The sequence below is a fragment of the Gobius niger genome, assembly GCF_951799975.1.
Source record: "Gobius niger genome assembly, chromosome: 16".
NCBI classification, from domain to species: Eukaryota; Metazoa; Chordata; class Actinopteri; order Gobiiformes; family Gobiidae; genus Gobius; species Gobius niger.
This window is the reverse complement of record NC_136867.1, coordinates 24210078-24225711: the sequence shown is the minus strand read 5'-3', so window position 1 is coordinate 24225711 and position 15634 is coordinate 24210078. Positions and strand designations below refer to the sequence as shown.

The 15634-nt window shown below is 42.5% G+C and overlaps 1 protein-coding gene across 1 annotated transcript in view; it reads right to left on the bottom strand.

Moving 5' to 3' along the window:
* Positions 1–15634, bottom strand: part of mta1 (metastasis associated 1) — a 101589-nt gene that overhangs the window by 4229 nt on the left and 81726 nt on the right. The window contains exons 10-16 of the mRNA XM_079573490.1: positions 11652–11726; positions 9141–9199; positions 8946–9055; positions 5724–5875; positions 3611–3800; positions 621–707; positions 300–449 (exon numbers count right to left, since the gene is read on the bottom strand). Coding sequence (XP_079429616.1) covers positions 300–449; positions 621–707; positions 3611–3800; positions 5724–5875; positions 8946–9055; positions 9141–9199; positions 11652–11726 — 823 coding nt within the window. The remainder of the gene's footprint in view (positions 1–299; positions 450–620; positions 708–3610; positions 3801–5723; positions 5876–8945; positions 9056–9140; positions 9200–11651; positions 11727–15634) is intronic.

Here is a 15634-nt window from a genome sequence, read left to right as displayed (position 1 = left end):
GGCAAAACAACCAAAGATGTTGTTAGCATTTGGCCTCTCCCAATGTATTCCTATGGCTCCAAACGGGAGTGAAGTTGGAAGCGACCAAGCTCTTCCACGGGCACAAAGACCAGACAGGTACGCATCAACTTAGCTCAGGGAAGAACATATCTCAGTATGGAAAAACGGTGGCCTGTTCCTTTAAAACAAAATAATGAGTTTTCAGCCAATTCATTTCAATATAGGCTTATATTTCCCCCCTCGGAAACCGTCCGCTCTGTGTCCCTTGAAATACAGTGTGGAAGTGTTTGCTCCCTCACCGTCGAGTCCGTTGTGCTGTTCGTAGGAGCGCTTGCCGAGGATGGTGGGGGAGCCGTGGTTCAGGATGGGGGACGCCTTGATGGGAGTGAGGCTCCCTGTGGAGATGCAGCCTCCGCGGGGCGGCTCTTTCACGGGCCGAGGGTGTGCTTCTGAACACAGAAGAAAAGGAGACAATGGAGCAGCGGTAGTTTCACAGACTAAAATATCTCGTCATAATTGTAGTGATATTTTTGTGACTAAAATGAGACTAAATTAAAAGTAGTTCATGAGACACTGTTACGACTCAGGTTTGCAAACGTTATCTTCAAGTGTGGCCTTACCTAAATACTGGACGACTGATTCAAGTGGTTTGCGTTCCACAGGTTTTAGTGATGGCTTTTTGAGCTTTTCTGGCAACCGTAGCGCACCTGCAGAGAGAAATAATGATAACGTTAAATCCATTTGTTGAGAGTTCAGTCAAAGACACAAACACATGAGGGTGAGATGATTTTGTTTTTAATGAATCCACTTTGGTTCAGATGTTAAAAGTTAAAAGTTCAATATGCTTTGTCAAAGGCGTTAACAACTATGTAATGCAGGGGTAGGCAACGTCAGACCCGGGGGGCAAATCCGGCCCTCTAGCATAGAACCACCAAGAGGATTTTGGCTTAACTTGACACAAATCACAGGTACTTGAACCAGTAGAGGATGGGGTCGGCAAGTTTGTGTCACCGAGGGCCGATTTTCTTCATCACCAAATGAAAAAGGGCCAAACCTCACCATTGAAGCACAAAATAAAGTTTTCAAATGCCAAATGTCGTGCATGATTTATATGAAGAATATAATGGACTAGGGAACTAAAAGTCAATAAAGGAACGGTGCCAAAATTAAGGACTTAAAGGGGCTAGATGCAAGTTGGCTATTTTATACTCACTACTGCCACCTCAGGTCATACGTGTAACTGCAGCTTCTACATTAAACTTGTGCATGACGGCACTTCAGACCCGAATTAACAACTTTTTGAGTGACAGTGCAGGATTTTAGAGGCAGTTGTGGTGAACAGGTCTGAGCTCATTCTACACATTAGGACATGGCTGGAACATGCAGGGGGAGGAAAATACATAATTTTAACACTTTGAAACTCTGTATAGTCCCTTTAAATGTCATAAAAAAGCATTAAATATAAAGTTATTGTAAAATAAAGCCATTGGTCACATATTTTTCCTCATAAAACAGTAAGATTCTGGTCTAAAACACATCCAGCTCCAGTTTGGCTGAACCTGCGTTGTGTCTAATTTGCTTCTGGATGGCAAAATGTCCCCTCATTTTTTGTTGGTGGTATTAAAAATACAATATTTTGGTATTAAAGTGGAATTACAATGCTGACAGTGTTCCCTGCATTTTTACACTACTTTTGCAGGAATTTGATCTTTTATTTACATAATAATATTGGTGCTTGATGCTTTTTTTTCCCCCCCAAGAAGCTTTTTAGATTTGAGAAAGGTCGCTTAAGGGGTTAAGTACTGTAAGAAATGTGAGAAATATTGTCAATTACTTAAACATTTCCAAACAGAACATCAAATGAGGTCATATATTAAGCACAGCACTGGCATTTGTAAGGTTTACTTTTGGCTAAAATTGTCAGGTTCGGCCCTTGGTCTTTTTACAATGAAGAAAATCGTCCCTCTACCGAGCAAACTTGCCGACCCCTGATGTAATGCCTTGATAATTTTTGTAGTTTCAACATGAAGCAGGGGTTCTCAAACTTTTCTGGTCCCAAAAATGTCTATGCTAACAACTGGGGACCCCGACTGTAAGATGTTAGCACTAAATTCCAGGGTAAAATGATTTAAAAAAAAAAAGTGGTTTAAGAATAGTTTTTTACATTGTTAGTTCAAGTCATTTACTACACATCTTGTATTTGTATTTTTATGAATGAATATTTATCTGAACAGGAGATGAAGCAGGTGGGGAACAAGAGAAAACAAACGGTGTCCAAATGTCTACCCGAGCCTCCAACTCCGCATTCATTATATAGTGCTGCACTATTCTACTCAATAAGCGGGAAACTAGAAGATTGAGGTTCTGCATCTACAAAAGGTTTGCTAAACACCGACCGAAATCAAGTGACAGCGTAATATTTATGGATAAATATCAGTCGGATTAGTTTTCTTTAACATGGATTGTACAGGTGGCGCCCTCTGCAGGTCGGTGGAGGAGTTCAAGTATCTCGGGGTCTTGTTCTGAGGGGGAAGAGGGAGCCGAGTCTGCGGCAAAGCTCTCGATTTACTGATCGATCTACGTTCCTACCCTCACCTATGGTCATGAGATCTGGGTAATGACTGAAAGGACAAGATCACGGATACAAGAGGCCGAAATGAGTTTCCTTTGAGGAGCTCGGAGTTGAGTCGCTGCTCCTTCACGTTGAAGGGAGCAGCTGGGGTGACTTGGGCATCCTTTTCGGAGCCTCCTGGTCGCCTCACTCATAAAGTGTTCCAGGCATGTGCTATTGGGGGGAGGCCTCATGGAAGACCCAGGACACGCTGGAGGGACTATGTCTCTGAGCTGGCCTGGTGTCGCCTCGGGGTCCCCCCAGAACATCTGGAGGAGGTGTGTGTGGATCGGGAAGTCTGGGCTTCTCTGCTGAGACTGCTGCCCCCGCGACCCGGCCCCGGATAAAGCGGAAGAAAATGGATGGATGGATTTCACATGAGTAAAGAAAACTCCTTGGATTGTTGCGTGAAGAAGCTATCAATCATTTAACATCTAATGCTAAATATAAGCAGCTAACATTAGCGACTTTTCAATGTAAAAACATATACAGGTGAAACTCATTCAAAAGTGCATTCATTTCTGTATTTCAACTTAAACTGTGAAACTAATATATGATAGACTCATTACATGCAAAGTGAGATTCGTTATAATTTTGATTATTATGGCTCAGCTTATAAAAATCTCATCAAATTAGAATATTTTGAAAATGGACTGTAATCCATAATCATCAAAATTATAACAAAGGTTTGATATGTCCTTTTGCCTGTAATGAGTCTATATCATATATTAGTTTCACATTTTAAGTTGAATAACAGAAATAAATGAACTTATGAATGATATTCTAATTTTCCGAGTTTCACCTGTATTTAAGTGGTTAACATCTGTTCATGCACTACTTGTTTCTCTCATTCGGACACCGCCACATAAATAGCGTGGCCACTGTACAGGGACTCGTGCGGACATTCGGACACAGTCTTCTTACGATCCAGCTTCAGATCTCCAGAGACTTGAAGCTGAATCTCGGTCAGGCCTAATTAAGTCATGTCTCTGTCCTCACACTCTGCCTTGACGGCGGCCGAGTTGACGGGGAGGTACGGGTGTCGCGCCAGGTAGCGAGGTCTGATCAGGTCCTGGCACAGTCGGCGAGCAGTGCGGGTCACGGTGGACGTCTGCAGGTAGAACGCCTGTCGAGTCTTGGCCGCGAACTTGGGACTGCCGCTGTGTCTGAGCGGGAGGCCGTGGGGGCTCTGAGGAGAGAGGGGAGAGAGGGGAGAGAGGGGAGAGAGGGGAGAGAGGAGAGAGAGAGGGGAGAGAGGGGAGAGAGGGGAGAGAGACGGGAGAGAGACGGGAGAGAGGAGAGAGGGGAGAGAGAGGGGAGAGAGGAGAGAGAGGGGAGAGAGGAGAGAGAGGGGACAGAGGGAAGACAGAGAGGGGGAGAGGAGGGAGAGGAGAGAGGGGAGAGAGGGGAGAGAGAGGAAAGAGAGGGGAGAGAGAGGGGAGAGAGGAGAGAGGGGAGAGAGAGGAGAGAGAGGGGAGAGAGAGGGGAGAGAGGAGAGAGGGGAGAGAGAGGAGAGAGAGGGGAGAGAGGAGAGAGGGGAGAGAGAGGAGAGAGAGGAGAGAGAGGGGAGAGAGACGGGAGAGAGACGGGAGAGAGACGGGAGAGAGAGGGGAGAGAGGAGAGAGGGGAGAGAGAGGAGAGAGAGGAGAGAGAGGGGAGAGAGACGGGAGAGAGACGGGAGAGAGGAGAGAGGGGAGAGAGAGGGGAGAGAGGAGAGAGAGGGGAGAGAGGAGAGAGAGGGGACAGAGGGAAGACAGAGAGGGGGAGAGGAGGGAGAGGAGAGAGGGGAGAGAGGGGAGAGAGAGGAAAGAGAGGGGAGAGAGAGGGGAGAGAGGAGAGAGGGGAGAGAGAGGAGAGAGAGGGGAGAGAGAGGGGAGAGAGGAGAGAGGGGAGAGAGAGGAAAGAGAGGGGAGAGAGAGGGGAGAGAGGAGAGAGGGGAGAGAGAGGAGAGAGAGGAGAGAGGGGAGAGAGGGGAGAGGAGAGAGAGGGGAGAAAGGGGAGAGAGGGGAGAGAGGAGAAAGGGGAGAGAGGAGAAAGAGGAGAGAGGGGAGAGAGGAGAGAGGGGGGAGAGGAGAGAGGGGAGAGAGAGGAGAGAGAGGGGAGAGAGAGGGGAGAGAGGAGAGAGGGGAGAGAGAGGGGAGAGAGGAGAGAGAGGGGACAGAGGGAAGACAGAGAGGGGGAGAGGAGAGAGGGGAGAGAGGGGAGAGAGGGGAGAGAGGGGAGAGAGGGGAGAGAGGGGAGAGAGGGGAGAGAGAGGGGAGAGAGAGGGGAGAGAGAGGGGAGAGAGAGGAGAGAGAGGAGAGAGAGGAGAGAGAGGAGAGAGAGGAGAGAGGGGAGAGAGGGGAGAGAGAGGGGAGAGAGGAGAGAGAGGGGAGAGGAGAGAGAGGGGAGAGAGGAGAGAGGGGAGAGAGAAGAGAGAGAGGGGAGAGAGATGAGAGAGAGGGGAGAGGAGAGAGGGGAGAAGGGAGAGAGGGGAGAGAGGGGAGAGAGAGGGTAGAGGAGAGAGGGAAGAGAGAGAGGGGAGGGGAGAGGAGAGAGAGGAGAGAGAGGGGAGAGAGGAAAGAGAGGAAAGAGAGGAAAGAGGGGAGAGAGAGGAACGAGAGAGGAGCGAGAGGGGAGAGAGAGGGGAGATAGAGGGGAGAAAGGAGAGAGGAAAGAGAGAGGAGAGAGGGGAGAGAGAAGAGAGGGGAGAGGGGAGAGAGGAAAGAGTTGAGAGAGAAGACAGAGAGGAGAGAGAAGGGAAAGAGAGGAGAGAAACAGGAGAGAGAGGGGAGAGAGGAGAGAGGGGAAATAGGGGAGAGAGGAGAGCGACAGGAGAGAGAGGAGAGAGGTTTATCCACAAATAAACCCATGAATGACATAGTATTACATGTATCATAGGCCTGTCACAATAATTACTATATCAATTCATCGTCCAATAATAATTCAGAAGCATCATGTTTGTCATGATCAACAGACTCCACGTGTGTCCAGCGCAGCTTAACCTCTTAACCCCCACCTGAACCGAACACATTATAGTTTCTAGAAAAAAAGTGTAAAAAAAAGCGACAAAAATGAGCTGAAAACGAGGATGAAAAAGCCACAAAAACGTAGAATTTGTCCCCAAACTTACCATGTTGGCGCGGATGGGCCCAGGCCGCTCGCCCTCGAGTCTAGTGGGCATCTTCAGACCTCCGTATTTCTTCCAGTACGTCCAGCAGGTGGCGCACAGGCGACACTGCATGTTCGGAGGGCCCCAGGAGTACCACTGGATGGAGCTGCTCGCTGTAAACACAGGGATCATCTTAGACACAGGGTTCTCAAAGGCCCCTTCTGAAACGAGCAGATTGGTAAGAGTTCTAATGCCAAACCGGATGTACGTCAGCGTCCGCCATGATAAGAAGCTTCCGAATTGGGCTGTCGGTTAGCAAGGAGTTAGGGAAAGGAGCCTCAATGCTAACTATCATAGCCACTTTAGCATAGGGACCTCTGGTGCTAACTAACCGGCGATTAGGAGCTATGTGCCATCCCATAAGCCACTGCGCCGCCAATCCCCCCACCGCCCTCGGCCCCACCCTCGAGTGATTCGTGCACAACCACTGTTGATCAATGCTTCATTTGTAAATGTGTAGTTTCGGGAACACATTTGGTCTGATGTGACGGATTCGGGGAACACACTCATTAAACACCAATATATCAGATCAAATCTTTGCCGGATCCTTTACACTGAAAAACTAAATTGTAGAATGCGTTTCCCCCAAACGGGATATCAAATAGTGCTAGGCTAGTGCATGTCTATGGTATCAGCTAGCCAGCATTAAAAACAGTCTGACCCGCTCCACAGAGCACCTGAGGCAAATCACTTATAACACCAGACTAACCATATAAATGTCTGTGTCCATAGAATAATTTTTGGAATATAACTGACCTTGCATCACATGAATGATCGCATTTTGAGGGACTATTTTCTAACAGATCACTCCGCCGCTGCGTAGCTTATACAACCACGAAGCTGATGCTGCTCAAATATAAGGTCTTTTAAATGCAAAATGGTTAAAATTATTTTATCGACACAGACATTTATATGGTTAGTCTGGTGTTATAAGTGATTTGCCTCAGGTGCTCTGTGGAGCGGGTCAGACTGTTTTTAATGCAGGCTAGCTGATACCATAGAAACACGCTAGCCTTGCATTAGCCTAGCGCCACGTAACTCTTCAAACATAAGAACTGCATGAATTACAAAAACTCTGGATAACTAGGAAATTAGGCCCTATGTCAAAAATCCTGAAACATCCCTTTAAGCCACATGGCTAATTTGCTACTGTAGCTTTATGAAACAGCTGTTGAGATAAAATAAGGCTAAACGGAAATGTGATGGCCCATCTGGATTTTTCTTTTTTTTTTCGCCTTAAATGTCTTTACTTGGACACTATGTTGTTGCATAATGCAATACAGTAGGTGGTGGCATGTGCTTTTGTTTGCCTGCAGTCTGCCAATAACCTTAAAGAAGAAGAACAGCAGCTGTCGGTGATGTCACTTCCCCTTCCCCTGGGTAAGGACAGTCCAATTGGGGTAATACTGCATAGAGATCTAACAGTTGTTTCTTAACCCCCACCTTATCCAAGTGCATTTTCTCCAGTTCAGCTTTACCCAGATCTAAAAGGTTAGAGTAACACCTAATTTCAAAACTAAGTCCCACAAAACTGATCAAGAAGGATATTTTTTTCCGTCACATTTTTCAAGAAGCTTCTAGATTTGGTTAAAGTTGAACTGGGGAAAATGTGCTCGGGTTAGGTGGGGGTTAAGAGGTTAAGGAGGCGGTGCCGTACCTGATACAGATTGAGCAAATAAACGAGCCGTAACATGTGGCAGCTCTTCACTAAAGGAAAACTAAAGCAGATCATTTTAGCTCGACTGAAGAGGGGAAACTTTTGACATTTCACTTTATTAGTCCACAATAAGTAGCTCCGGAGGCAAGGAATTAAAGTGCTTGGATTATGCATCATGAGGCATCAAGTATTTTGCAGCACATTATCTCCCAAAATTACCCAAAACTAACGACGTAATGGCAACAAAAATGAGACAAAAACGAGGATGAAAACGCAGTAAAGTAAACGAGAGGAGAGGAGAGGAGAGGAGAGGAGAGAAGAGAATAAGAGAACCGAAGAATGTAAAAGATGTAAAAACTTTATTTATTAATGGATATTTTAACGGGAAACCTGACATAAAATTAAATATCATCCTGAACCTGCAAATGACTGCGTTTTAAATCAAACTTCTAGTATAAAAGAAAAAAAAAAGTTGAGTAATGTCACCATTTCCAAATAAATCTAGGAAATCTAGGTTTAATTTAAGTTTGGACTGGTTTATATCAGGTTTGGACTGGTTTATATCAGGTTTGGACTGGTTTATATCAAGTTTGGACTGGTTTATATCAAGTTTGGACTGGTTTATATCAAGTTTGGACTGGTTTATATCAGGTTTGGACTGGTTTATATCACGTTTAGACTGGTTTAGGTTTAGACTGGTTTATATCACGTTTAGACTGGTTTAGATCACGTTTAGACTGGTTTATATCAAGTTTGGACTGGTTTATATCAAGTTTGGACTAGTTTATATCAGGTTTGGACTGGTTTATATCAGGTTTGGACTGGTTTATATCAAGTTTGGACTGGTTTATATCAAGTTTGGACTGGTTTATATCAGGTTTGGACTGGTTTATATCAAGTTTGGACTGGTTTATATCAAGTTTGGACTGGTTTATATCAAGTTTGGACTGGTTTATATCAGGTTTGGACTGGTTTATATCAGGTTTGGACTGGTTTATATCAAGTTTGGACTGGTTTATATCAGGTTTGGACTGGTTTATATCAGGTTAGGACTGGTTTATATCAGGTTTGGACTGGTTTATATCAGGTTTGGACTGGTTTATATCAAGTTTGGACTTGTTTATATCAGGTTTGGACTTGTTTATATCAAGTTTGGACTGGTTTATATCAAGTTTGGACTGGTTTATATCAGGTTTGGACTGGTTTATATCAGGTTTGGACTGGTTTATATCAGGTTTGGACTTGTTTATATCAGGTTTGGACTGGTTTATATCAAGTTTGGACTGATTTATGCTTCTTCTGACACCTTTTAGACTGGTTTTGAGCAGGTATAGACTGGTTTATACTGGTTTAGACCAGTTTAGACCGATTTAGATCAGGTTTGGACCGGTATATATGTTGTGTGTCTCCCAAATGGTTAGAAACTACTTTTCTTTCCTTTAATGGTTGTGGGGATGACACTAAAGGGTTAAGGTCTATGTCATTGCTCTTTGCTAGTGTTTGACTTCGCAGACTTGAACACTCACTGTAGCAGCTCTCGCAGGCCCGTCCCAGTCCCGGGGTCTGAGCCGGGGCCCCCGCTCCGTTCACCAGTGGCTTCACGCTGTTCACCAGCTGGTTCGGGTTCGGTTTGTTACTAAAACAGGATAAAAACATCATTAACACCGAACACAAGACGTATCTTAGTCTGAGTAAATGTGAGAGGAAACCCTGGCACTCACTAGTTGGGGATGTAAACCTGCTTCAACTTGCTCTCCGCTTCTGCCGCTTTTAGCCGTTTCTGCGGGAAAAGTGAAGCGTGAAATTACATGAAGAACCCACAGACGTACAGAAGAAGCGTTTTAAAGCGGCGGCGACTGGGCCAGGCAGAACTGGAGCATGTGAACGAGTAATCTCCAAGCCAGACCAAGCGTGGAGCACATTCAAAACAGTAAACTCATCACACTAGGGAAATAAACCACGTTCCTCAGTCACGCATTTAGGCCCAATCTCAATTCTCTTTTCTACCCCTACCCCTACCCCTGGCCAAGGGCTAAGGGCTATGTGGCCCTCTCCCTCACCCCTACCCAGTGGCGGACTGGCCATATGTCCATTCTGGAAGAGCCACTGGTCCCGCCTTAACTGAGCTTAATCCAAATCTAAAAACTAAAAAGATAAGCATCAGAATAGCGACAAAAAAGAGGATGAAAACTAAACAAAAATGTGCCGGAAAAGCAACACAAAAAGTGACGAAAAATTTGATGAAAAGTCAACAAAAACACGACAACAAAGCAACGAAAAAAGCAAAAACGTGACAAAAACAGATCAAAAAATGATAGAAAAAATGTGACAAAAACACAATAAAAAAAGTGACAAAAACACAACAAAAAGCCACAAAAAAGTAATGAAAAAACAACAACAATATGGCAAAAAATGCAGCAACTTGACAAAAAGTTACAATAACTTTTGTAGGTCTGAGCTTTCAAATGAGGCGCTACACTGTTGCTCTCCAGTTGAGAAGCTTTTAGATTTAGGTAAAGCCGAACTGGAGAAAAAGCGCTCCGTTAAGGCGGATGGTAAGTGCATTTACATTAATTTGGGCCAGGCTGGTCAGAGTCCAGAGTCCAGTTCAGTCCCAGTCCGCCCCTCGCTGTAAAATAGAATTGGGACACCCCTTTGTCTGTTGTGAACGCGCAAAACCAAGGGAATGGGCTAAGCGGGGGACTAAGTGGGAGAGTTGAGATTGGGCATTATTACGTTTATGTTAAGTTTATTTGGGCTGGACAGTCCATGTTAATGAGCACATGTAAATACACTAGAGCCGGACAATAGAGGCGGGTCGAAAACGTGGAAGAGCTTGGTCGCTTCTAACTTCACCCCTGTTTGATCCCATAGAGGAGAGGAGGAGAGGCTAATGCTAACAACATCAAACACAAAGACCAGACAGGTACACATCAACTCATCTAAGCTCAGGTAAGAACATATATCACAGTGTAGAAAAACAGTGGCCTGTTCCTTTAAGATAAGATAAACCTTTATTGATCTCACAAAGGAGAAATTCACTTGTTACAGTCGGCGTTACTTCACAGTCTTATTGTACAGTCTGACAGCAGTGGGGATGAAGGCTTTGCGGTAGGGAATAATCTTAATTTTGAATTTTGTAATTGTATTTTTACCAAGTGCATTTTCTCCAGAACCCAAATCTGAAAGGTTACAGCTTATAGACCAGTGTCACGTCTCATTTGAAAGCTAAGACCTACAAAACTGATTTAACCCTTTACTGAAGTAGGTCGTAGTAGTAGTCATACTGATTGTTGTGGCATTTTACTGTAAAATGCCACAACAATCAGTATGACTATCAGTGCCACTATTGGCAAGTTATCAACTACAGCAGTGGTTCTCAACCTTTTGGAGCCGCGACCCTCATTATAACAGTTAAAGGGGTTCGTGACCCCCCGCTCAGGTCACACCATGAGGAATCGGATCATTAGCCTACATAATTAAATAAAGAAAAAACAAAGAAAAAAACAAATGGCTAAAATAAAATAAATCAAATAACGAACATATAATGGCACTCTGGTAAAATAGCACACACAAGCGGCAATAAAATATAATATTACATGCTAAAAAAAGTATGTATATTTTATCTACATGATCTGGCGACCCCCCAAATTTGTCTTTTTTTATGAAAATAAAAGGTCCACAGCTGCAATAGATAAGTGGGAACCAAAACACACTCTGAGCCTTTAAAAATACTACCACTTGAACATATATTTCAAACAGGTCAACAACATCTGTAAAATTAACATTGTACATACATTTTTACATGGATATGTCTATGCGTTTTACAAGGGGACCTTTGTCTTACCCAAATCTATTATTTTGACTAGAAACATGTCGGGCAATGTGACTGTGGTGCGTATAGGTAGGTATGCATTTAATCATCCCATTTTTGTCACTTTTTTGTTGCATTATATTCACTTCTTTGTCATTATTTCCATCATATTTTTGTACATTTTCCATCACATTCTTTATTGTGATGGATTTTTATCAGTTTTTCATTGCTCTTTTGTTGCCTTTTCATCATATTTTTGTCACTTCTTCAACACTGACTTTTTTTTCCATGGAGCTTTTATATTTGGGTGATGCTGATCTGGAGAAAATGTGATCAGTGACGGTGGGGGTTAAGAGGTTAATGACATTTAAGAGCCACAGAAACAACTTTTCATGTCCAAACTCGAAGCCGGATTTACCTGCTGCACATATCTGTCTGTCGTCTTCCACATGTAGTAATACTCGATGATGCTGGTTAGAGATTTCCACGGGAGCTGACGAACAGAGAGGAAAATGACAAGCATTACAAACAGTTAAACGTATTAAGCTTTTACATCAACTTTATTCGAGTCGGATGTGGTTAAAACGTGCCCCCTCTGGCCGCCGGTGACGCAGACCGGGCCAGCTCTAAAAGTTTGAACAGAAAAATAAGCCGTCAGCGCCGTGGCTCCACCCAAAATGGAGCTGAGGTCTTGTTTGTGGAAACATGAGTGAGCTGCAATGAGGGTCGGCGTCCACCAGGGGGCAGAGTGGTGCTCACAGTCAGAGCTCCCCGCACAAAGGAGCCAATATTTCCTCCTCTCGTTTCATTTTACAGGTTCGTTTCAGGGATTTGGGGGAGGATTAGCTGGAATTATCCGTGACCTTCAGTTCAGCAGCGTTTTGCAAAGAGATAAATGATTTAATTGAATAAGAGTTTACGTTAATTGTCCGCTCAAGGTGTGAATGTGGGTCGTGCAATGTTTTATCAATAACATGATATGATTTCTTTTGATTATAATAACAAGCTCCTAATTGTAAAATTGCGCAAATCAAATGAAGGATGGACACAAGAGATTCTACAGGTGGCAACCAGTCAAATTTAATGCTTTTTGGTGAATGGGGGAAAACATTCAATTTAGAGATATCAAATTGAAACTTTCGCTGAACATTACTGATATAATTATGAGACGAAAATGTATTGCAAGTTTTCTGATATGTGTTGTTTTGATATAAAAATAAGACGTTTTATGCATAAAAATGGCCAAAATTGAAGATATTTTCAGTGATGAAAACTAAATAATGCATAGAGACTGATATACATGTATTTTGTTGCCATGTTAGTACAAAGATTCTTTTCAGACGGGATTTTGGATCATGTTTAGTTTGTAAATAAGCAGTTTATTAGCATTCATTTGTGGAAAAATTTGAGAGAATTCAAATTTTGCCTTATTTTTTTTGGATTCAAAGCTGAATAAATCAGGCCTTTGAATTAAATATTGAAAAAAATCCCTCTGAAAAATCCTTCAAATACTGCTAAGTCCATGAAACTTTGGAGTCCGTAGGAGCTACTAAAGTGGACAAGTTGTTGGATGAGTGGAGCGAAAACCTCATTCAGAGAAAGCCAGCCCGAAAGTTTTAAACCGTGTGTGCTTTTCTCCGGTGTTTCTCCCAGAAAGGAAATCTCCATGTTTTGATTATAGCGTCATCTCGGGCACGTTGGAAATAAAATGTGTCAATATTTGTGAATGAAAACGTGTGGGAACTTGTGTTGTTCCGATACTTGGGTTCAGAGTATGGATGCACCGATACCACTTTTCCTAAAGCCGATACGAGTACTTTGAAGTACTTGCCGAAACTGAATACCAATACGAGTACAAGGCATTTTCTTCAACAGACTTTTTGAAGTGAACAGACGTTTATAGACTGACTTTTTCACAGCAGATTAGTTAGTAATTAGTTAATTTACTCATTTACATTTCCTTGAATAAAGTAGGCTACACTTTTAAGAGAAGTTATATCAGAATTGAACAGATGCCATTTTATTTGTTTTATTTTACATTCAAAATTATTATTAATTTTAATCGCACTGTCCATCATAGACAGAAAAGCCCACGTCCAAAAGCTCCTCAATGCCCGTGTTTTATCCATTTATCTATTTTTATTTAACAATAGTATTGAGATGTTACTTATTACTGCAGGTAAATGGTCTCTTTTCGCCTTTACTTCTGGTCCGTGTAGATTTTCTCGTGTGTTTATAGTAACTTATCCAGTAGCTACAGCATTTTGATTGTTTTGCTGCAGCTCATTTTCGCTCAAAATGGACATGCAGTATCTCTTTAATTTAGATTTTTGGAGGACTTTTAAGTCGCTGGGTTAGTTTTTCAGATGATTAAGCCCCTGGGCATAAAATGGCATAAGAATCGACGGAACTGTTAGCCGCGAGTTAGCCGCTAGTTAGCAACATTTAGCCTGTACCTTGTAAACACTGCAGACTCCACGCTCCATTGTGCAGTTTAAACTGTGATTTATGCTGCTTGATTCTACGTAGTCAAAAAAAGACATAACAAATGGGATTATTAGGGGATCGTCTGGAAAAATGTGGTATTGGGATAAAAGTATTGGGATAAAATCGGAACAACCCTAGTGGGAACCTGGATTTTGAGGCGCAATGTCAGAGTTACTTCCTGGATATTTCCTGGTCCCTCGTGACAAAACATCATAAAACAAGCATCGTTCAGCGTAAGTTTTATTATATCTATACTCTCACATGAAAACTAAGATGTTAAAGCTGCATTATGCAACCTTTATGTGGAAAAAAAGTTCATATTTGTGAGTATTTGACCTTGTAGTGACCCGGCTGCTGTATGAGTGGTCAGCATGGCGCCTTTACTTTCCATCATATGTGTCTGGGACGCTCCAGGATCAGTTGTTTGGAAGGTTTTCACTGCTGTCGGACCCCCTCACGTGAAAACCTACAAAACAATTGATCCCGGAGCGTTGTAGAGACCACTGTGATGGTCTGTTTGGAAGGTTTGCACTTGTGTAATTACTTTCTTGTTCCCTGTACCTGCACATGGAGCTCGTGGGCTCTAGTGTTGCCTCATGCTATGTGAATGCGTATCGTATCAGGCCCTCAGTATCGTGATACGTATTGGAACAAAAGTGACGTCTTTCCAGAGAATTATGTGCAGATTTTGAATGTCTTCCCATCTTCCTTCTTTATTACTCCCCTGTACGTAATCAGTCTGAACAGTCAGAACCTGACAATGACGTCTTACCTTTTATTTCCTGACCGCTTTTCTGCTGCTATTTTAAACCTGCGCTCTTATGTGACTTTACGGTGACTCACTGCCCGACAGTTTACCTCAAGTGCTGCTGCTTCAAGGCCAACTCTCAAGTCTGTTTCATTCATTAATATTTTTTGTGCAGAACTGACAGAAATACGGCTCACGTCTTTGCTTAAGGTCAGAATGTCTGTACTACAATTAGCAGCCATTCGATTCGATTGGGGATTGACTTCAAACCTTCTCCACATATCGTTCAGCCCTAGTCGGGCCTAGTCGACTTACACTTGAAAAATAAAATGTAAAATAAGGCCTTTTCCCAAACAAATGTGTTGAATAAGCTTTAAATAAACCCAAAGAGCTGAAATCATGATAACAACCAACCCAATATCACGATTCAGAGGGCCCGATATGATCAAAAAAGTATTGCGATACCATATTTTCTACTGCACAAAGTATTAAATTTAGGATTTCCGTTATAACAAACTGCAATATTTCATCCCGAATGAATTTCTTAAGAAAACGCAAGTTGAGTTTCCAAAATGTATGAATTATATGTGCCTGATATTTATTGAAACATTTTGAAAAGCACAAATGGCCGAAAGTCTGGGTTCTTTTGTTTAAACCAACCAGCACCAAATCGATCAAACCATCTAAACGTCAAAAACATTTGTTTATTTATTTTGGTATCACTTTATTTAACACTACCCTTGATACATTGCACCTAAACTAAATTTAGTACAATGTAATGTGCGCTGTTGCAGTCTGTAATAACTTGTACCTATGGGTTAGAGACACAATGGAATAACTTGTATTAGTACTTTGTAGGTGCATAATGTAAAAGGACACAAGACCCTTAGGGTTAGAGTTATGTCTTATTACATTATGTACCTACAAACTACTAATACATATTATTCCATTGTATGTCTAATCTAAATGTACAAGTTATTACACATTGTTACAGAGCACATTACTTTGTACTAACTTTAGCTAGGTACAATGTAGGGCTGAAAGATATATCGTTATCGTGTTGATATCGAGATATGAACGTTCAAAACATTAAAACTGAAAAAGCAAGATATGTATGATATAGATTTTCATCAATAAAATTGCACTCTTTTGTATTATGTCTTTAT